The sequence below is a fragment of the Alexandromys fortis genome, unplaced genomic scaffold (assembly GCF_014885135.2).
Source record: "Alexandromys fortis isolate MF-2015 unplaced genomic scaffold, M_Fortis_MF-2015_v1.1 scaffold_70, whole genome shotgun sequence".
Lineage (NCBI taxonomy): Eukaryota > Metazoa > Chordata > Mammalia > Rodentia > Cricetidae > Alexandromys > Alexandromys fortis.
In genome coordinates this window covers 8,459,405-8,483,159 of record NW_026067955.1, presented here as the reverse complement: position 1 = coordinate 8,483,159, position 23,755 = coordinate 8,459,405, and the positions used below count along the sequence as shown (strand labels likewise).

General features: G+C 43.6%; 1 protein-coding gene across 1 annotated transcript; it reads right to left on the bottom strand.

The window, feature by feature from the left end:
• Positions 1 to 5,495: 5,495 nt before the first annotated feature.
• Mtfmt (mitochondrial methionyl-tRNA formyltransferase) lies at positions 5,496 to 22,498 on the bottom strand. Its single transcript, XM_050151990.1, is given in 10 exon segments — positions 5,496 to 5,868; positions 5,871 to 6,032; positions 8,641 to 8,723; positions 9,743 to 9,821; positions 14,234 to 14,325; positions 17,666 to 17,741; positions 18,837 to 18,939; positions 19,969 to 20,091; positions 20,894 to 21,103; positions 22,157 to 22,498. Coding segments are annotated over 10 exon segments (1,194 nt in total). The 5' UTR covers positions 22,390 to 22,498; the 3' UTR covers positions 5,496 to 5,835.
• Positions 22,499 to 23,755: the final 1,257 nt, after the last annotated feature.

The following is a 23,755-nucleotide window of genomic DNA, read 5'->3' as shown; positions in this document are numbered from 1 at the left end:
ACTTCTATCCTGTTAATAGGACCTATGAACTTTGCCCTTACTCAGACAACTGTTTTGAAATTACTGTCGAGGAGGATGCCAAGTGAACTGCATCCTTAGTCATGGTTGGCTAGGAGTGTTAGTGTTTACCGTGAATCCCAGCACTTGGTAGGCAGAAACAGGTGGATCTTTCTGAGTTCAAGGCCAGCCTGGTTTCCACACTGAGTTCTAGGCCAGCCAAAGCTGCATAGTGAGATCTTGTCTAAACACAACAAAACCACTGATCTATGACTCACAAGTCTTAGGTTCCAGTCTAGAACTTAGATAAATCCCAGACACATTTCCCCCAAAGCATCGTGATGTCTCAGCCCTTAAAAGGCTAAGGCAAAATGATCTCAAATTGAAGCTTTAGTGATTTTGTATCTCAAAGCTAACTGAATTGCTCAAAATTATAGCAAAAAGTGGTAGATACAGCACTTTAAAGGAAATTCTACCAGCTCTCAAGAAGACTGAGAGCTCTTCCCCAAGCACGTGGTAGATCGGCTTTGCTAAATATTTGATTTTATTATAATAGGAAAGACCTAAAATGTGTTGTGTCCCTTAGAAAAGTCCCATAGGGTCATTTGGACCTCAGTTGTTCTACAACACATGGCAAGCACACTGTCCAGTCTTTGACTCCACACAGAGCATTTAACATCTGTGTGTCCAGCTGTCTGGTAATCCACAAATGTGGGCGGCAGACTTCTGAGCCAGGCGGGCCATAGAGCAGACAGACCTGGTGGGCAGAGTGCTAAGAACTTGCAGCTGTCCTGAGTGGCATGTGCTGGATGTTCCCACAACATCTATGCCTGTGTGAGGAAAGAAAGTTGGATGTTCACAAAATATGCTGTGAATGCCAAGCAAAGTAAACAGAGGGCCAAGTGGCTTGTGGAATTTCCCAAACTTTTGGTGGGTGGAATGAGAGCAGGGTGTGTGTCTTAACACAGTTTTATTCTGTAGCCCTGGTTGGCCTGGAACTCAGTATAAAGACCAGGGGTAACAGGGTGCCAGACCTTAGCACAACTGACTGCATGATTGAGGTGCCATTCAGTCTGTAAAATTCAACATGTGCACAGCACCATCTGCCAGTCACTAAAACAAAGACCTAATCCATCACAGTCCCTCGCTATGGGAAAGTCTCTAAATGTATTAACCTCGCTCTTTGGCTTTGTGGCTCCGCTTCTAGCTAACTGTTCTTGTTATCCAGTGTATGCCAACCCAGATCATGGTTTTTGTGCTTAAAAGCTCACCCTGAGAAAGGCTTGGGGCTACACTGGGATCCTGAACACTCAGTGTAGTCACACCAGCTAATAAAGACTTTTTATCGGCTTCAGCCCATGTCCGAGCAGTCTTCTCTGGTGAATACCCCCATCCCACAGGCTTGACTCAAACTCATAGTTATCCTTCTGCCTCTGCCTCCTTAACTGTGGGATTACAGGTGTGTGCTATCACACTGGGCTTATTTCTCTTTTGACAAGATAACATTTGTTTTAAATCACACAGAACATTCATATACATATCTGAGAAAGATAGACATAAAGGGCTGGAGGGATGGCTCAGTGGTTAAGAGAAGTCATTGGTCAATGTCAGTATCTTCCTTGACTGTTCCCACCTTATGCCTTGAGACAGTTTCTCACTGAACCTGGAGCTCACTGAAGAGCTGGCTGGCCCAGGATCTTCCCATCCTCATCTTCGAGTTGCTAGGATAACCAGAGGATAATAGGAGGCTACTAGGATAACTTTTGCATGGTTGCTGGAGATCTGAACTCGGTCCTTATGCTCAAGAAATCACTATCCACTGAGCCATTTCTACAGCAGCCCTGAAAATCACCATCTTTTTACAGTTCTCCAGGATACTGACTGCTGTGCTAACATACTAGACAGTGCTGCTTCCCCATTGCTAGGTGGAATCTGTCAGAGTGCAGTGGGTTATAGGAACCAGACAGTAGACAAGTCCTCTAGACCTGCTGGCTTGCTACGCTCTAGTTTGTGATTTAAAGGCCCATAAGACAGAATATTGAAGATGAAGTTATTTGTGATTAATAATTTATTAGTTGCCATCTCTGAATTAAGATCCCTGAATTTGGGGTTGAGGCTATATAGCTCAGTTGATAGTGCTTGCCCAGCATGCATGGAACCCTGTGATTCTATCACTGACAAACAAGACACACACACATAACTCACAGCATGGGTTCTGGAAACAAACTCAGGTCCTCTGTAAGAGCAGGAAGTGCTCTTAACTACTGAGCCATCTTTCCTACTCCCTGCTCCCTGTGAGCGGGTGGGGGTGGTAGTGGTGGTGGTGGGAGGGGGAGCATCCATCACTTGAGAGGCAACGGCAGGTGGATTTCTGTTCTAGGCCAGTGAGACTCTGTCACACACAAAAAGAATGTTTGCTGTGCCCGAGGACCTGAGTTCCAATCCCTAACACCACATAAAAGTTATGCTTTTGAGACACGGTCTCATTATAAGGTTTTGTAACTCACCGTGTAAATCAGGCTGGCCTTGAATTCACAGAGACTCAGCTGCTTCTGCTCCCAAGTGCTGTGATTAAAGGCATGTACCACCACGGCTGACTCTAGATCTATTCTGTGTACGTGTACGTCTGTCTGTATGTATACATGTGTGCAGGTAGGTGTTCAGGGAGTACAGAAGAGGGTACCGAATCCTCTGGAGCTGAAGTTATAGGAAGCTGTAAAGCTGCCCAACATGGATGCTGGGGACTGAGCTCAGGTCCTCTACAAGAGCAGCAAGTGCTCTTAACACCTGAGCCATTTCTCCAGGCCCCCATCACTAACTTTTAACAATTAAAGTCCCTAAAGCAAAGTATCTATTTTCTCTGTCATCTGCCAACACAGTATCTCACTGAGTCAATAATAATAAGAGCAGTGTAAGGCTAGCAAGATACTACAGAAAGCAGTAAATGTCAGGTTTTTTTTTTTTAAAGCCACAGTGAAATACAAACTAAATGCCTTTTAAAACTATCTCGTACCAATTGTCTGTACTTTGGTATAGACAATTAAGTTCTATAACCAAGCATAAGAATCACTGTGGTTAAAGGCACTTGCCACCAAGCCTGAACTTACATGGAAGGAGAGGACCAAGTACTGAAAGTTGTCCTCTGACCTCCACATGTACACAGTGGCACACACAAACACAAAATAAATGTTAAATTCTGTTTTAGTCACGTGCAAAGGGATGCATGGTAATGGATGGGTTAAGTCCATGGAAAAGAGCCCCATCCGGAGAAACGATGGACTATTCTGTTTCGCAGGATTACCGTGAAGGCAAAGAGTTCAGGTCATTAGACAGTTGGCATGCACTCAGCAAGCATGAAGTTATACTAAATATACTGAATGAGCTGGAAGACCCAAGCTGTGTGTGGGGTGCATTACGTCTGTGTTCTGTGCCTCCTGACCGTCTCTGCAGAGCAGACAGTTGTCATTTCACAAGCAGGAGACAGATCAAGAGGATAAAAGAGCAGCTTAGGCTCAGTTAGTGTAGGGCCAAGGCTAGGTTTACTGACTACAAGTTTCTGCCACTCAAAATTATGACTGCATATGGAAATTGTTTGATGGATATAAAGAAATACAGCTAAAGCACATTGTATTTCCCTAAGTATAAAGTATAAAAGCAGTAAGGATATCTTCCAACAGCTGTTCTCAAGGGCTAGATTTTGTGCTCAGAAACATGTCTCCCAAATCAAATAAATCCTTAGAAAAAAGTCTAGGGGTCTAGGGCTGTCAAGATAACTCAGTGGACAGATACTTACCACCAAGTCTTGTAACCAGGACCTACATGGTGGAAGGAGAAAACTGACCTCACGTGGATGAATATAATAACTATTTTTAAAAAATCTATGGCCTTGGGTTCTGAATCCTCACAATGTAGCTGCCTGAACTCGGCCCCTCGTCTATGAGATGAAATTCTGAGTTACACAGATCCTTTCTCAATCCAAAACCATTTTCATCCTTTTGGGGTAAAGGGTCCCCTCCAGCTGTGGCTGCCTCTAGCGGAAAAGTACTGTAGAAGGTCTAAAAGTGGAAAACAGCAGCACCAGAATGACATAAGTAGTAAAAGTTCTGCAGAGAAACAGAACGGATTTATAACAAGTAGCTGGTTCATAAGGTTATGAAAGCCAGTGAGTCCCCAGCCCAGTAGAAAACCACTGGTTTATGACGCCATTCAAAGGTCAACAGGGTTATGTGTCAGAAGAGCAAGTTTCTATTCAAGTCTAAAGTCTACTGTACCCTCTTAGCTTTTCCTTTTTGAGATAGTTTCTTGGTGAACCTGGAGTTCACTGAGCTAGACTGGCTAGCCAGTGAGTCACTGGGATCCACTTGTCTCTGCTGCCCCCATACTGAGGTTATGGAAGTATGCCACCATGTTCAGCTTCTATGTGGGAGCAGTGGACCCAAACTCAGGTTCTTATGTTTTTGCAGCAGACACTGTACCCCTGATCTATCACCTCAGCCCAGCCTTTCATCTTTAACTGACTGGATAAGGTTCACATTAATGTAATCTGCTTTTTCAGTTTACCCACTAAAATGTTGTTAATCTCAGAGACACCTCTAGTACCCAGAGTGTCTGACCAAGATAAGGGCACCCTGTGGTGTAGTCACCTTGAAAGGTGACAGCAGAAGGTACCAATTATCAAGTATCCAGTCTGTGCCAGGTGCTTCCCTGGGCGTTCCCCGTGTAATACCATTCTGCAAGGCAGTTATTTATTTCCCACATTCCTAAGCTGAAGAATCGGAGTTTTAAAGATTTAGGTAACTTGTCCCGAGTCACTCAACTAGAGACTAGCAACAGAGTTCTTTTTCCATTTGCTTTTGTTTATAGACAAGTGATCATATGTCCCACGCAGGCCTCAAACATGCTTTGTAGTGATGGCTTTGACTTTCTGGTCCTGGGATTACAGGTGTATACCACCATGTCGCATTTGTGTGATGATGCAGGTGCAGCTAGTGCTGTGCACACAGCAGGCAAGTCTCCTACCAGCTGAGCTACATCCCCCCAAACCTGAGTTCAGTTTTAAATCTGAGGTAAAGTAAATATTTTCCAGCAATGATAAAAATCCAAAGAGGAATGTCTGGCAGAACTTGCTATGTAGCTGAGGATGACTTTGAACTTCTGATTGTCCTGCTTCCACTTCTTGAGTGCTACTCGAGGTGTGATTTGTGTGGTGGTGGGGATCAAACCTAGAACTTAACACAGACTAAGCAGGCACTTTACTTAGCTAGACCCTCAGTCTTTGAACGCACCATTTCTGTTTGCTTTGAAGACAGTTTCTCTGTGTAGCCCTGGCTGTCCTGGAACTCACTCTGTAGACCAGGCTGGCCTCTACTTTCTGACTGCTGAGATTAAAGGCATGCACCACCACTGCTGGCAACATGTACCATTTTTAAATACCCTTTTAGACTATAGACATACCATTTAGTTGCTTTGCTCTTCAAAACACAGAATATCTTTTAAGCTGAACATTATAAATACAAATTTTATTAAATTTCTTTTGTTATTCACATAGAAAAGGCTGCTTTTAACTGTTACACACAAAAAATGGAGAGCTCAGAATTTCCACCATCTTGATAACCATTTTCCCTTTGTCCAACGGTATCCACCATCTTGATAACCATTTTTCCTTTCTCCAATGGTGTCTACCATCTTGTTAACCATATTCCCTTTCTCCAATGGTGTCCACCGTCTTGATAACCATTTTCGCTTTCTCCAAATGATGTCAACTTTCAAAGTCGGTTGCTTATAAATAAAGCTTTTAAATTCAAGTGTGAAATAGGTCCTTGCCCATCTTCTTTCTAGCTACTTAATGCACTGTTGCATAGCAACAACTTGGTTTTCTGATGCTTCTTTGTTGGAAGTCTGAGAGTCTGAAATCTGCACTGGCTTGGGTGAGCATGGGGATTTTTCTGGTACCACGCATGCAAATATCCATTGTAGAAATCAGTAGCCGTTAGTGTTTTTTTAAGCATTACTGATCGTACTCCAATCCAGCTATCCTAAAGGGCAAAGGACAGACAGTGACTAGACAGTGGGGGCAAAACCTGAAAATGAAATAAACTGTACTTTATAAAATGTATCAGGCATGGTGGTGTAGCCTTTAATTCCAGCACTGGAGAAATAGGCAGGCTAGACAGATCTCTGAGTTTGAGGCAAGCCAGGAATACAGAGTGAGACCCCCATCTTAAAAAAAAAAAACAGAAAACCCCAAAACCCCCAAAGCATAATAGAAACCATTGCTTTTACTAGATGCAAAGAACATACCTTGTCTCTAAAGGTTCCTCGTGAAGGAATAACAACTGCCCTGACCTATTTCAACATAGGGAATAGAATAAAAAGTTCTATTTGCAAAGTGCTTTAGTCTTCTGAGTAGGTCCACTTATCTTACTGTGAATAGTTATCAAATCATAACAAACCAAGGCCCAAGAGCTGGCTCAGCAGTTAAGAGTGTGCACTGCTCTTCCAAAGGACCAAGTTTGATTCTCAGGACCCATTATCAGGTAGCTCACTACCTGTAACTGCATGTAACTCCAGCTCTGGGGGGGATTCAACACTCTGGCCTCTATGGGCACCTGCACTCATACTCATACAATATTTTTTTCAATCTAAAAACAAATAATCTAAGAGGTAGGCAGATGTCAGTGCTAGCTGTTCAATGTCAGCTAGGTTAGAAAAAGGATGCCTGAACTGGGGAGGCTCTTCCACAGGGCAGCTCATTAACTGTCTGTAACATCATAGAAATGGGTTAATTTAAGATGTAAGAGCTAGCTAGAAATATGCTTAAGCCATCGACCAAACAGTGTTGTAATTAATACAGTTCTGTGTGATTATTCGGGTCTGGGTGGCCAGGAAACCAATGCACAGTCTCTGCCTACACAAAACACCAATGCACATAAAAATAAATATAAAAAAGCGAGAGAGGGAGAGAGGAGAGAGAGAAAGCAATGCCTGAATGTCTGCAGCTGGAGGGTGACTTTTCCAAAGTAACAAATGGTAAGAGTCAAATTCACAAGTTCCCCAGCCACAGCTGCTTCTGTGGTGCTTCCTCACAGCAACAGAACATGATGAGGACAATGCCCTTGCTAACTGTTGAGGGTTAAAGTGGGACTCAGGCTGTGTGGTCACTCAAGAAGATGCTCTGATAACTAATATCAAATAGGAGCTTATTAATAAATTACTAAAAAATCACTCTTTCAGAAATCCATTGTTATGGGTAGCAATGATAAAATTTATCACTTTCAAAAATTATGCTGGAGATTCCACTGTTTAAGAAAACTACCTATTAGCTTAATCTGGTAAATCATTAAGTAAAATCTTAACGAAATTAGTGTCTTAATCAGTGTTCTATTGCTGTGAAGAGACTCTATAACCAATGCAATTTTTTTTTCTTGGTTTTTCGAGACAAGGTTTGTCTGTGTAGTCCTGGATGTCCTGGAACTCACTCTGTAGAGCAGACTGACCTTGAACTCAGAGATCCGCCTGAGTGCAGACATTAAAGGCACGCACGAGTACTGCCACACAACCAATGTAATCCTTTTTTTGTTGTTTTTTTTCAAGACAGGGTTTTTCCGTGTAGTTTTGGAGCCTGTCCTGGAACTCGCTCTGCAGACCAGGCTGGGCTCGAACTCACAGAGATCCGCCTGCCTCTGCCTCCTGAGTGTTGGGATTAAAGGCGTGTGCCACCACCACCTGGCCCAATGCAATTCTTAAAGCATTTAATTTAATGCTTGGTGCTGAAGTAGTTGATCCATAATCAGAGAGAGCTCTGGGCCTAACATAGGCTTACAGCCCATCCCCCATGACATACTCCCTTCTAATCCCTCAAATCCTTTCAAAAAGTTCCAAGCATTCAAATATATGAGCTCATGGGGGCCAATCTCATTCAAATCACCACAAATCGTAAATGGAAAGCTTGGTATGGTGGTACATACCTCTAATACTGAAAGACTTTGAGGCACCTTAGCATTACTGCACCCCCTTTCCTGGGATCCAGGCCCTTAGCATTACTGCACCCCGCTTCCTGGGAACCAGGACCCTGGTAACCAACCACACGTGCACTGAAGCTTTAAGTACTTTCCATCCCCTTTGTAGTCTTTCTTCAATAGACCCGGACCCTGGAACTGGGGTGAGATGACCTGCAGGTGTTCCTCCTTGTAATCACCATAACATTGATCAAGTAGAGTTAGCTGACCATTGAATGAACTAATCAAAATAGTTGACAAATGATTTTTGGACTTTCCCTTTGATTCTGTACTACTTCCTCCCTGATTTTGTGGTTTTTCCTTTAAAAGAGCTTGTAATAGACAAAGCGGGCGTCCTTCTCCTCTCAAGGCTAAGGGACCTCTGCTGTGTCAGAATAAAAATTCCTCTTGCTATTGCATCAACTGTGCTGAGAGTGTCTCTTGGGGCGACCTCCTCCTTGGTGGGGCTTTAGGACCCAACAATACCAACACTCAGGAGGCTGAGGCGGGAGAGTCAGTTTTAGGCCACACATTGAGTTGAAGGCTAGCCTAGGCTACTTAGTAAGATTTCATCTCAAAAGAAAAGGAAAAAGAAATTGCAAAGTCAGTAAAACAAGCACAATAACTGGAAGCCGAGTCAGCGTACCTTGCAGTGAACCAGCAGCATCTGTGATTGTCTGTGGTATACCACTGACCCTGGAGCCACAGTTTGTCCTGTTAATTTGGGGTCTAACAGGGGAGACAGGGAAAAACACAAGAGAAACAGAGAAATAAATCATGGCACTTCCTAAAAATCAAAAACATCTTGGTAGTTGGATAGAACAGGTATGGCACTTGCAAGACCCTGGGCTCCATCTCCAGCACTGATAACAAAATTTAAAAAATGAACAAAAAGAATCTTCAGAGGCAGAACTAATGATGGAAAGGACACACTTACTGAGGTCCCAACTCTGCAAACCCAAACCTAGAGCCAGGTGCTCTGGCTACATTACGGACCCAAAGGAAGTGTTCCACACATAAGGCACTACAGTCTTTTGCTCCGTCTCCCAAGGATCACCTTCAGTGCTCAATCTGTTTAGCACTGTCATTTTGACAGATGAACTGCCTAGCAGTGGAACAACTCACAGGATGTCGAAGACTTACAATGGGTCCTCCCACTGCCTCTGGACTAGAACAGTACCCACTGCAGCCCACAGACAGAAGAGCTGAGGGACCTCAGAAGGAACTGCAGGCTGGGATGCTTTGCTCTCGCTGCACTGTCACTATGATATTCACCAGCACGAAATCAACTAAGTCATTCCACAGCTCTCTGGTCCTGTGCAAGAGGACACAGAGCTCCAGCCTCCAGGGTTCATGTGATGATTGCAAAGGGTAAGACAAGGGACTGTGAGTGTCTGTGAGGTGTTATTACTACTGCACTAAAAAACCAAAACACAAATCCTTATGTTTAGTGGATATGGAAAATTAGAAATATGGGTGGAGTGGCAAACCTGACACAGTTTTAAATGGACTGTAGTGGAAACTTGCCAGCTATTCAAAAGTACCTGTGAGGGGGGGCTGGAGAGATGGCTCAGAGGTTAAGAGCATTGCCTGCTCTTCCAAAGGTCCTGAGTTCAATTCCCAGCAACCACATGGTGGCTCACAACCATCTGTAATGAGGTCTGGTGCCCTCTTCTGGCCTGCAGGCATACACACAGACAGAACATTGTATACATAATAAATAAATATTTAAAAAAAAAAAAAAGTACCTGTGAGGATGGAGTTGTTAACTTCTACCAGATCCAGAAGTTTAACGGTGTTCTCCAACCAGAGTGTCTGCAATGGAACCTGCAATTGGAATGAAGGACTTATGAAGGAATGCATTCAGCGCCCAAGGCCTTTTGACCCTGCTGCATATTAACTCACTCTGACTTTCTTCCACGTTCTGAGGAACTGGATGCTCAATCGCAAATCTGCTGAGACAGAGCCTGAATATGACAGTCTGTTTCGTCTCTGCAGTATGTATAAGATCTCAAGTTTTATGTAAGTAGCCTTAATATTTCCAATTAAACATTTATGCTCAGCCAGGCACAACTCTAATCCCAGTACTTGGGAGGCAGAGGCAGGTGTTTCTCTGTGAGTTCAAGGCTAGCCTGGTCTACACAGAGCTAGTTCCAGGACAGGATCCAAGCTACTGAGAAACCCTGTCTCAAAAAAAAAAAACCAAAACAAAAACCAAAAAGGCCACCCCCAAAATAATTTATGCTCAATATGAAGGCAAGAATTAAAATATTTGTGTTAAAATTTCAGAAAGTGATAGGATTTTATATTTTCACCACAAGAGGAAAGTGCTGGCAGGTGGTGGCAGCGCAGGCCTTTAATCCCAGCATTTGGGAGGCAAAGGCAGATGGATTTCTGTGAGTTTGAGGCCAGCCTGGTCTACAAGAGCTAGTTCCAGGACAGGCTCCAAAGCTACAGAGAAACCCTGTCTTGAAAAAAAACGAAAAAAAAAAAAAAAGGAAGGCACTGTGACAGTTTGATGTGTATGTCTCCATATTATTCTCCTCACACCAAATGTTATTAGCACAAAGACCTGAAACATGGCTGTCAGTGTATGTGTGTCTCTTTCACCTGAGCATGTGCTCAGCATCCTATCTACAATATCTTTATAAAAGACATTTCAGTTATTTCTAATTTCTTGCTATTTCAGACAGCAGCTTCTTGCTGCCAGTTTCTAAATTGCAGAGCTGGCTAGCTGAGTAGAAGACATTTGCTATTAAGCCAGATGGCCTGAGTCCTGCCTGACAGCCACTCATGATGGAAGGAGAGAATTGATTTCTGAAAGTTGTCCTCTGAACAACACATGCATGCCATGGCAGACACACGTGTACACACATACAGAGATGGCTTTGTAGAGACACCTTTAGAAACACATACCTTTTTGATATGGGAGGTCCTTCTGTATATGTGTTGCTCTTATTGGTTAATGAATAAGGAAACTGCCTTGGCCTGTGTAATAGAGCAAAAGAGTAGAGCTAGGAGGGGAAAACTAAACTGAATGTGGGGAGAAAGAAGGCGGAGTCAAGAGAAGCCATGGAACTGACACAGGAGAAAGATGTGAGTTGTAGCCAGAACCTTGCCAGTATGCCATGAGCCTCATGGTAAAATACAAAATAATAAAAATGGGTTAATTTGCCGGGCGGTGGTGGTGCACGCCTTTAATCCCAGTATTAGGGAGGCAGAGAGGCAAGTGGATCTCTGTGAGTTTGAGGCCAGCCTGGTCTACAAGAGCTAGTTCCAGGACAGGAACCAAAAGCTACGGAGAAACCCTGTTTCAAAAGATCCAAAAAAAAAAAAAAAAAAAGAAAAAAAATGGGTTAATTTAATATGTAAGAGCTTGCTTGGAATATGCTAGAGTCATTGGCCAAGCAGTGATTTAATTAATACAGTTTCTGTGTGATTATTTCGGGGCTGAGCAGCTGGGAATGAACAAACAGCCTCCTACGACAAATTGGCATACCAACATGGGGCTGACTAAATCCATATAAAACCTGAGAGGGCTTGGAAAGAAATTCTAGACACTAAAAAACAAAGTTTAGCAGCACTTTTTTTTCAGATGGGTTCTGCTTTCTGGCGGCATGCTGCAGCTCTTTTAAGTGAGGTTTTCCTGATTCAGCGGTAAGAAAAAAAAGCTGCACAGTTTTGAAATGGTGGCTTCCTGGGCTGCACGAACTCTGGCTCTTTCAGGAGGCTGAGCATTTTATGGGGTTTGTGGGTATCGTGCTGCAAGTTACTTGGTGGCAGCATGTGCCAACTGGTTGGTTATCAGAGTCGAGGTGGTGAGAGTTGCTCCTACCCGGCAGTCTCAGAGGCAGTGAATGGACATCCACCATGTTGGACTGGGCAGAGCAAGTAGGCAGGGCCCTAGCACTTAGCATTTTAAGACGCAGTTCTGGTCAGAAAATAATTACAGATACACAATAAAGACAGATTAAGACATAAAAGACCTCTAGACAAGACAGAGTGTTTAAAAAATGTATATAGGCTTGGGAGAGAAGAAAAAGAGTAAAGAGAAAGTAAATGTAATATAAAAGAGTACAGTCATAGATTAAAGGAGTAAAGATAATAAAATAAATATTAACTTGTAGAAAAAGTAATAGAGTAAGAAAAATAAGCCACGTAAACATGGAATATACACAGGGAGTCTGGATTATGTATATTATTGTGTTTTCTTTGAATTTTTTGACCGTGAAGGAGCTAACTACAGAGAGACATTTCATTGTATGGACTACAAAGTTAAACCAACATAATGGTATTTTGACTTCAAAATTTGGATCTAAGGATATGTTGCTTTGGAAGAGAGGGTCTTCCATTTCCACAGAGGATGAACACTCCAGAACGAACGTGCATATGTGTATCCACACAAGCCTGAAACCTAGGAAGCTGCCGTAACTGCAGCTCCAAAGCATCAGATGGTCTCTCCTGGTCTCTGTGCATGCATGGGCATGTGCACCTGTACACATATGCTCATATACTCAGACACACAAGGACACACATAAAGAAATGAAATAAATCTTAAATAAAAAGAAACGGCTTCCATTGGCAAGGGCTATCTAGCCACCCCAGTAGTACTATTTATTAGATAATCCACTCACCACAACGTGAAATGCCATCTTTGCTACTTTAACACATTTACAATATAAACAAACAATGTGCTGTTGATTGAAAGTTTAATAAAAATCAACATAACAGGAAATTATTTCTCTCAGTTTCTCTGTGTTCACTTATTTTCAGACTATACGTTGATGCTGAATTTTTAAAACATTAAGTATATGTGTGGAAACAGAGGGATCTAGAGTTCAAAGCCAGTTTGGGTTACACAGTGAAACTGTCTCAAAATAAATAAACAAATAGCAAAGGAAGGAAGGAAGGAAGGAAGGAAGGAAGGAAGGAAGGAAGGAAGGAAGGAAAAAAGAAAGGAAGGAAAAAAGAAAGGAAGGAAGAGAAAGAAACAAAGAAGCCAGGTATTGGCTTCTATCTGTAACCCCAGCACTCAGAAGTTTAATGCAGGAGGATGCCTGAATGTGAGGGCAATGTAGACTACACAGTGAGCTCCAAGTCAGTCTAGATCAAAGTGAGACCTGATCTCCAAACAAACAAGCAAATCTGGGCCTGGAGATGACTTAGCGGTCAAGGGCAAGTGCTCTCCTCATGGTTTGGGACAGTGGCAGGATATCTGAGAGGAGTTTCAGTGAGGGTCCAGTATTGATGGTGCAGCAAAAGCCAGAGGCCTTGAGCCAGACCAATAACTCACTGCAATAAACATTTGCAAGAAAAGCTGCTTAGGCAAAAGAGTATGTGCGTGATACACCACAGCTCCCAGTGCCACTATGACAGTTGAATATGTGATACAGAGGTGAGCGAGACAGGAATGAAGTGGTTTTTTTTTTTTTAATTATTATTACTGTTTTAATTTTTTCCTTCTCTTTTGTGGGGGAGGCTACAAGGGTTGAGGGTAGACATGGAAGGGCTGGGAAATGAGTGAGACTGGGGTGCATGATATGACATTCCCAAAGAATCAATAAATAAATTATGTTAGAAAAAAGAAGAGTAAGTGCTGTTCTTGCAGAAGATCCAGACTCAGTTCCTAGTGTCCATGCTGGATGGCTCACAGTCACCCCAAACTCCAGCACTAGGGAGATCTGGTGCCCTTTTCTGGCTTCCATAGGTATGGCAATCGTGCACATGCCTATGCGCGTACATATACACATACACCCTACCCTGAACACACATATACACATAATTAAAAATAAAATCTTCTACAAAGTGAGTTCTAGGAAAGCCAGGATTTTACACAGAGAAACCCTGTCTCAAAAAAATAAAATAAAACAGACAACCCTCTACCAAAAAAAAAAAAAATCAAAAACCCCCAAAAATCTTTTTATGAAATACTGACCAGAGGCAGAAAAATAAACTAGCTGGAGTTACAACACTTAAAGTTCACTACTTACTAACTGGCCACACCTAAGTTCCTTATCTTGTTTTTATTCTCCTTGTCTATGACAGGGAATCAAACCTGCTTAGGAAATATTGAAGAATGTACACCTGAAAGCACTTTGTGAATTCCAAGACCTTGGTCAAAACTTAAAATTTAACGTTTAAGAAAATTTCCTAGGTTTAGTTTATAAAATTTACTCCTAAATAAAAATACCCAGAAAGGAAACAATATGGTAAAAACACAATCCAAACTTTCAACTCACTATATCCCCAATGGCGAGGTGAAGTCTGAGTACTTGCTCTGAGGTTTGCTCCTCCCACTTGACACAGCTGGTGCCAGCAGAAACCTTAGGGGCTGAGAGATGAGAAAAGAGCAAGAATGAACATGGTTCCGTGTTCATGAACTGATAAGAGTGAGGCTGAATCACGAGCAGAAGAGAATGCTCAACTTTGGCATATGCCTACAACTTGCTACCATATGGCGTAAAAGTAGACTTGACAACCCCAGAGAGGAACCCTTCTAACTATGACTCAACTCCAGAGAGGGCAGGCAAGACAGCTTAGCAAGTAAAGGTGCTTGCTTCCAAGTCTGACAACCTGAGCTCATAGCCTGGAACCTCCATGGCAGGAGAACCAGCTCCTGAAAACCATTCTCTGGTCACACAGAGCCATGGCACACACATTTGCCTCTGTACAATAAATGAAGAAAACAATTTATCAGCCCAGAGCAATAAGATGGTTATGTTAGACTTATAGAAACAAACTTTTTAGCAGATTGTGGTGGTGTACATCTTTGATCCCAGCACTTTGGAGGCAGAGGCAGGCAGGTCTTTGTGAGTTTAAGACCAACCTGGTCTACAGAGCGAGTTCCAGAACAGCCAAGGGGTGCAAAGTAAGACTCTGTCTCAAAAAATAAAACTAGACAAATAAATAAAATAAAGCAAGCATTTTTTAAAAGACAAAAATAAATAATATGCTAGGCAGTGGTGGGTCACACCTTTAATCCCAGCACTTAGGAGTCAGAGACAGGCGTACCTCTGTGAGTTCAAGGCCAGCCTGGTCAACAGAGCTACACAGAGAAACCCTGTCTTGGGGGGAAAAAATATAAGTTAAAGTTAAAAAATGTCAAACTGAAAGAACATGTAGTCCATATTACAGAGGCTAAACTTTAGTATTATATACATGGATCTAAATAGGCAGGAGAAAAGACAAAATCTCCTGAGGAAATTGGGAACATGGGGGTCAGGGGAGACCCAAGTAGAAGGGGAAAGGAGAGAAAGAGAGGAGAGTGGAGAGAAAAATGTATAGCGCAGTAAAACAATAAAAAAAAGGAAAATAAAATAGAATACTCCTAATAAGTGAAAAGGAATAAATGAGAATCCTGATGGAGAAAGAAGGGCAGCAGTCAGTTCCTCCTTGGAAAAGGAAATATGAAGCATACAAATACTCCCTAAGCATATAAAAATATCAACGTCACTCGCAGAAGCCATGTACAGTAAAACGACTCCAGTATTTTATTTACTCATTTTCTGAGAAAGGGTTTTACTAGCTAGCCCAGGTTGGCCTTGAACTGGAGATCCACTCAACTTCAGTCTAATCTGCTGGATGAAAGACTGGAAACAGCTCACACAGCCTTAACAGGATCTGCGAATAAATTACAATAGATCCACACAACAAAAAATTCTGCTGATAAAAACAAAACAAAAAACAAAAAAAGCCTGGCGATGGTGGCGCACGCCTTTACTCCCAGCACTTGGGAGGCAGAGGCAGGCGGATCTCTGTGAGTTCGAGACCAGCCTGGTCTACAAGAGCAAGTTCCAGGATAGGCTCCAAAGCCACAGAGAAACCCTGTCTTGAAAAACCAAAAAAACAAAAAACAAAAAACAAAAAAAAAAAAACAGGGCCTGGACAGGCGCTCATTTGTTGCTCTTTGGTTCCCAGCATCCACAGGGCGACTCACAACCATCTGCAACCCCAGTTCCAGAAAACCCTCTTTTGACACTATCCACATGTGGTGGTGCACACATACACACATGCAGCAAAAAATTCACACACATAAAAAGATCTTTTTAAAAAAATTTAATTAAGGAAGCAGTATCAAAGATGTATTGTCAAGAGCAAAAATCAATAAAAGGTAAATGCATTAATTAAAAGCAGAAAGATAGTAAATTGTTGTTGTTGTTTTTTGGATAGGGTTTCTCTGTGCAGCCCCGAGAGCCCTGGAACTAACTCCGTAGACCAAGGCTGGCCTCCAACTCAGAGATCCACCTGCTTCTGTCACCCAAGTGTTGGGATTAAAGGCATGTGCCACCACTAATAATTTTTTTAATTAAATAAACAAAAAGGCCAAGTGTGATGCCATACACCTGTAAGTCCATAACTTGGGGGATAAATGCAGGAGAAGCAGGAATCTAAGGTCATCCTGAACAATATAGCCAGCCTGGGCTCCATGAGACCATGACTCAAAAAGCCAAATTCAGAAACAACAAAGCAAAAAGAAAGATTGACAGCAACTGAATCCTAAGGCAATCTCTTCTTAACTCAGAAGAATCTTTGTTATTATTTGGTTGAGGCTTCAGCACTATGCAAACACTCTTCTGGAGCTACACCTTGAGCCCTTTTGATATTAAAATTTGTTTTTCAAAAACTACATTTTTAGGTGTGGTAGTACATGCCTATAATCCCAGCATTTGGGAGGCTGAGGCAGGAGGATGGATGTGATTTCTAAGCTATCCTGGGTAAGATCCTGACTCAAAACAAAAAAGAAACTCAAAACACACCAAAAATTGTATATGTCTTGGTAACTAATTAGGATCATACTAGCAAAAACTAAAGATTCAAGCAGTCTTAAAAATGTGTTCCGGGGGGAGGAGGGGAGCTGGAGAGATGGCTCAGCAGTAGCTGGCTGTTCTCCTAGAGGACCTGAGTTCAATTTCCAGCACCCACACGGCGGCTCACAGCTGTCTGTAACTCTAAGATCTGACACCCTCACACAGACATACATGCACACCAATGCACATAAAATAAAAATTTAAAAGTTAAAAAAAAATGTGTTCCTTGATCCTAGTTTGTGTGTGTGTGTGTGTTTTAAGCAGATATAAAATCGATTCTTGGACATTTAGGAAAACCTGTGTGGACTGGATTTTGGATACTACCTACCGACCAGGACATGTTCAATGCCTTCTTCATTTTAAAGGATTAAAAATTTTTATTTTCATTTTAGACCTATGAGCATTTGGTCTGCATGTATGCCTTTTGTGGATCACATCCATGTAGTGCCACACGGGTCAGAAAAGGACATCAGATATTCTGGGACTAGAGTTACAATGGCTGTGAGCTGCCATATTGCTGCTGGGTGTCTAATCTGCAGCCTCTGCAAGAGCAGCCATTGCTCCTAACTCCAGCCACCTCTCCAAGAGTGCATGCTGATGAATTTATACCCGCTAGTGAGCAATCAGAATTTAAAATATATACACTACATATACAGACAGGAAGATTTGGAGCAAACAGGATCTACATGCTTCTTAAAATGTCGGGGGAAATGTTGAAGATGAAGCTATAGGCTAAGGGGGAGAGCCCACCAACCATTATCTGGGAAAGCACATACAAAACAGCAATGAAGTCAGAGCCTTCAGCCACCACCATGACAAACGAAACCTTTACAAGATGGCAGAGTGTCTGTGGCTCTCACTTACCATACGTCACTCCCTCAGCTGGCTGTGGCCTTCCGTTGTTCAGACTCTCGGGCAAACTTTTCAAAACTGAAATAAGCTACAAAAGGAGAGAGAGAGCACAGAGTATATTCAGCAGGACAAGCAGACCCATCACAGTTCGGTGCCATGTCCCAGCAGAGAGTGGTGGCAAACTGACTTCCCCTGTAAGGACCTGTGCTCGTGGACGCAGGCACTGAACTGCTGCCAGCGTTGGTAGCTCAGGCTATCTATCAGGCAGCCAGCGTGGAGCTCCTACCACTCTCACAATGTGAGGCAGCGGGGCCTCACGGGAGCATGTTCCAATCCCACCCAATAACCTCCTGGTGCTCTCATTCTGGAAAAGCTCTTTAACGTGTCTGTACCTCTCAACATTGTGTTTGCGAAATGAGTGACAGCGACAATTACCTCAGAGGATTGTTGGGAGGGTGCAAAAGAAAAATCACAGAGTATCTAGAACAGTCTTGATAAATGGCAGCCACCATAAAAAGTCACTTCTAAGGGAATGCCCAGAACAGGGAATCCTAACCATAAGCTGGGAAACGTACAGATTCCTAGGGTGTGGCTGGTAGCTGAGTGAGAGAAGTAGGCAAGGGATGTATAAGAGAGCAGAGAGGAGACCCAGGAAGAATAAATACCTCACTATGAGATGGAGGAACCTCTGAACATCGCCTATTTTATTGGAAAGCTTTTATTAAGAACCCACTCTGCAGTCCTCAATGGTCACAAATACTGAGCTAACTTTTAGGAAACAAGGGAGAGGAACCACTCTGCTGGTTGTTAAAACAGAATCTCATTACCCCGATGAACCTGGGGCTCCTGATTCTCCTGCCTCAGCCTCCTGAGTGTGAGGTTACAGGTGAATATAACCATGTCTGGTCGTAAGCTCAGTCCTGGTCTCACTTTCTCATGCTATTTTATTTCTTTATAGCGTGCGCATGAACCAAGTGACGGTCAGAGGACTTTCAGTAGTCGGTTCTCTCAGGTTGCTGGGCCTGGTGGCAAGCGCCTTTACCTGCTGAGCCATCCCACTGCCATGTACCCTCCCCCACCAATAAAGCTTAAAAATTATAAATCATAAGATCACTCTTTCCCTCATATTGCTTAAAAGCCTTCTAAACGCATGAAAAGCCGGGGTGGGGTGGGGGAACTGTACCATGTTGGCACCGAGTTTTGACAACACTGCTTCCAGTTCCTTTGATGTGCTCTTGGGAGGCACAGGGATGGTTTCCTGCTTGAGAATTGGGCCGATATCAAACCTAGCAAGAAAAAGGCAGCCAACATTATTACTTGTTAGGACAATATGTTTGTCTACATAGCACAAAGAGAGCTAATTGCAGGCTATTACTTGAACTGTTAGCCATTCCAATTTGAGGTCACCCTGGAATATCTGAGACACTGCCTCACAAGCAAGGTCGAGTGAGTGTGGGTGCACACGCTTTTAATCTAGGTCAACCAGGGATACACAGTGACTCTCTGGGGGAAAAAAAAAAAACAAGCTCCAAATCCTTCTGTCATTTACATCATTTTATAGAAAATCAGGTGTTTAGAGCTGGTCAGTGATGGCACGTGTCTTTAATCACAGCATTTGGGAGGTAGAAGCAGGTGGACCTCTATGAGTTTGAGGGCAGCCTAGTCTACAAAGTGAGTTCCAGGACAGCCAGGGCTACAGAGAGAAACCCTGTCTTGAAAAACCAAAAAAGAGGGCTGGAGAGATGGTTCAGTGGTTAAGAGCATTGGCTGCTCTTCCAGAGATCCTGAGTTCAATTCCCAGCAACCACATGGTGGCTCACCATCACCTGTAATGAGATCTGGTGCCCCCTTCTGGAGTGCAGGCAGATATGCATGCAGATCACTATATATACATAATAAATAAATTAAAGAAAAAAGAAAAACCAAAAAAGAGAAAAAGGGGGGGGGTAAAGGGAGGGCTGAAGAGATGGCTCAGCCGTTAAAAGAGCATTGCCTGCTCTTCCAAAGGTCCCACAACCATCTGTAATGAGATCTGGTGCCCTCTTCTGGCCTGCAGGCAGACACGCAGACAGAATATTATATACATAATAAATAGATTTTTTTTAAAAAAAAGAAATCCAAGTGTTAATAGTTCCAATGACAAATTTACAAGGACTTTAAAGAGACTGTATGAATCTCAAAGACATAAGGCTTATGTTAGAAATTAGGAATATTCAGAACAATCACTGGGGAATCACCCAAGTTAGCACACTCCAACCAGTCCCCAACCACCAAGGCCCCAGACAGACGACAAAATTCACGTTAATAAGCTCTACCTTTTGGGTCTAACTTGCATAACTGTTACGCCAGTGACTGTGTCTCCATGAAGCACTGTGTGGATTATCGGGGCAGGACCACGCCACCTCGGGAGGCAACTCGGATGTACGTTCAATATGCCACTGAGTTAGAAAAGGCAGAACTTAGTGTGGGAATTAGTTACTGCTACCAAACTAACATGCACTTTCAGCACTCAACTTTCAAGAGCCTGGTATGGTGGCACATATTAATCCTAACACTTGGAAAGCTGAGGCAGGAGAATTGCTGTGAGTTCTAGGCCAGTTTGTGCCACAGATTGAGACCCTGTTTCAAAACAATCATCATCTGCAAAATACGTAACACTTGTATCACCAAAACTTTAAAACCTGTAGGGTTAGAAGCACATGACCTTGAGGTTTGCGTCCCTAAAACTAAGGTAAGTTCACGCTCACCATAAGCAACCAGTAAATCTTAATTTAAAACTAGCCGAGCGGTCAAGAGCACCTGTTGAGAGGACCCGAGAACTGGTTCCCAGCACTACAGTGGCTCACAATTATCCCTGACTCCAGTTCCAGAGAATCTGACACCCTTTTCTGACCTCCCTGGACACCAGGCTCATACAGGGCACACACACACACATATTATGCAAGCAAAACACTCATACACATAAAATAAAAATATCTATGCAAAATAATTTAATTAAAAAAAACCACCAATACTCAGGAAGCAGGGGCAGGTGGATCTCTGTGAGTTCGAGGCCAGCCTGGTCTACAGAGTGAGTTCCAGGATAGCCAGAGTTACCTTGAATGAGACCCTGTCTGGAAAGAATAATAAAACAAACAGAAGGGGGTGGGGAATAAAAATTTCCATTATGGCCTTTTGGGTTCTAGACCTATTCATAGAGGCATGACCTCTACACTGTATTTCCTTATAAATAAAACTTACTAGGGAAACTTAAGAATAAGAGCCTCACTCAAAAGTCGGCCAAAGGAAGCCACCACTCCAACGTCGTACTCTCCGGATCCCACATCAGGCCACTCGTACACCGGGAGCCGGGACTGGATAGCGTACTGCTTCACAGGGAGTCCTTTGGGGGATGGTGAAGGCACTGTGACAACCTCCAGGCTTTCAATTAACTTTCCCTCTTTGTCATCTCTGAATCAGAAAGATTAGAGACAAACGAGACAGCATGAGCAGCTCACAGCTAGACTCCATGCAGAACAAAACTATTCTTAGAATTAAACTCACGACTCACTTATGGCTAAAATAATTAAAATTAGTACAAACAACAAACAGGGTTTTTCGTTTAATTAAAAAAAATAAACTTTTTGGGGTCGGAGAGATGGCTCAGTGGTTAAGAGCACTGACTGCTCTTCCAAAGGACCTGGGTTCAATTCCCAGCAGCCACATGGCAGCTCACAACTGACTATAACTCTAGCTCCAGGGGTCCCAACACCCTTGACAAAACACCAACGTACATAAAATAAAAATAATTAAAAATAAACTTTATTATTTAATGGGGTAGGTGTCATATATGTGTGTAAGTGCGGACATGTGCTACAGCATGTGTTTGGCAGTAAGAGGCTAACTGGCAGGAGTCAGTTCTGGCCTTATAGCACCCAGGTGTGTAGTGACACAACTGTCTTGTCACTCCAGTTCCAGAGAATAGGTGTAGGGCGGCAGAGATGAAGGTGACAGAACCGGGGGAGGGGAGACGCCAGGAAACGAGGGAATGATAAATAACCAAATAACCTTAAGCTGGGGGGAAGTGGGGCGCTGGACATATCAGACTTTCAGGAAAAGCTGGATTACAAATAACGCTCTCTCCAGCAGACGCGGTTTGTCAAATCTCCTAACTACTACACGAACACGGAACCGTTCTAACTTAGAAATGCATTCGTTTGAAAACGGTTCGTTCGGAAGCTGTTTGGCCCTAGAAAACACGGCGTGCAAAGAGGCAAGGAACTGGAGGCCACCGACTGGAGCGCAGCAAGCCCGGGAAGGGACGATCTTTGGAGTCACAGCCCGTGTTGGCTAAGCAGGCCTGCTCACGGCCTTGGGCTCCGGCGGGCCTCTCCGAGCCGGGGTTCCCTCGCGCAGGAGATGTAGGGCCTGGACCCCACGGACGCCTTCCCGGGACCCCGCGACCCTCCCCGCCCTGGGGTCGCCGTCGCGGTTCGGCGCTGGGACCCCGGCCCGGCCCGGTACCTGGCGGCGTGCAGAGCCCGCAGCGTCTCCCGGGCAAAGTGGTCGGTGCCAAGGAACAACACCCTCCAGGGCGGCTTCTTGCGGACTCGGGAGCCCCGGCTGTCTCCGCCGGAGGAGCCGCCGAGCCCGGCCTGTGTCTGACACGAGCAGCGAGGCCTCCCTACCGCCAGCCGCGGACCCCAGCAGCGCCGAACCAAGAGCATCACCTCAGCCCAGCGGCCCACCACGCGCATGCGTACCCAGGGGGCGGGGCATATGGCCGAAGGCCCAGGCTTACGCAGAGGACGGGGCGGGGCCTGTCGCGTGGGAGACTACACCCGATTGAGTGAACGCTGAGGAAGAAATTTGATGGTATTATTTAGCCAAGTCTCTTAAAAACACTGCACACACACACACACACACACACACACAAACAAGATACTCATACACATAAAATAAACCTTTAAAAGAAACAAATCTTTTAAAAACTTTACAATTTCATTTTTAATTCTGTGCATGCGTATATCTGTCTGTCCCATGGGGGTACTGGAAATTGAATTCTGTGTGTGTGTCCCGTGTGCATTCTGGGAACTAAACTTTTGTAAGAGCAGCAAGTGCATGTGAATGTTCTGCCTGCCTGCATGTATGTATGCGCACCACACATGTGCTTGTTGGATCAGGTGTTTTTGAGCCACCATGTGGGATCTGGGACTCGAATCCAGGTCCAGTTAAGAACAAGTACTCTTAATCATGGAGCCATCTCTTCAGTCCCCTACCCTTCCCCTCACCACCACCACCACCACCACCACCTCTACCTCCTCCACCACCACTCTACCTCCTCCACCACTACCTCCATCACCACCACCACCTCTACCTCCTCCACCACCACCACCTCCACCACCACCTCTACCTCCTCCACCACCACCACCACCACCACCACCACCACCACCTCTACCTCCTCCACCACCACCTCTACCTCCTCCACCACCACCACCACCACCTCCACCTGTTGTGATAGGAGCAGCGGGTATTCCCGGCATCCGGCCACCCACATGGCTAGCTTATGCCCTGAAATAATTACACGGAAACTGTATTTTTTTAAACATTGTCTGGCTCATTAGTTTTAGCCTCTTATTGACTAGCTCTTACATATTGATCTAACCCATTTTTAATAATCTGTGTAGCCCATGAGGTGGCTTACCAGGGAAAATCTTAACCTGCGTCTGTCTGGAGTGGGAGAATCATGGCGACTGCCTGATTTGGCTTTTTTTTTTAAGCATTTTGTTTTGTCTATTTTGCCTACCTAATTTTTTGTCCTATTACGGCCAAGGCAGTTTTTTTATTTAACCAATGAAATTAACATAAAACAGAAGACTCTCCCCCATCATTTTTTCTTTTTCTGTTTAAACAAAAAAGAAAGGCTTTCATTTTAACATAGTAAGAGTACATATAACAAAACAGTTATCAAGTAAGAATTATAGTTACAATATTTATATTTATTTTATCTTTTATCATAACAATGGAAAACTATAACTAACAATTCTTTAATTCCATCAAAGACTCCAGAAGGATATAATATTACCTAAGTAAACAAGAAGTCCAAAACTCTAGAAATGACAG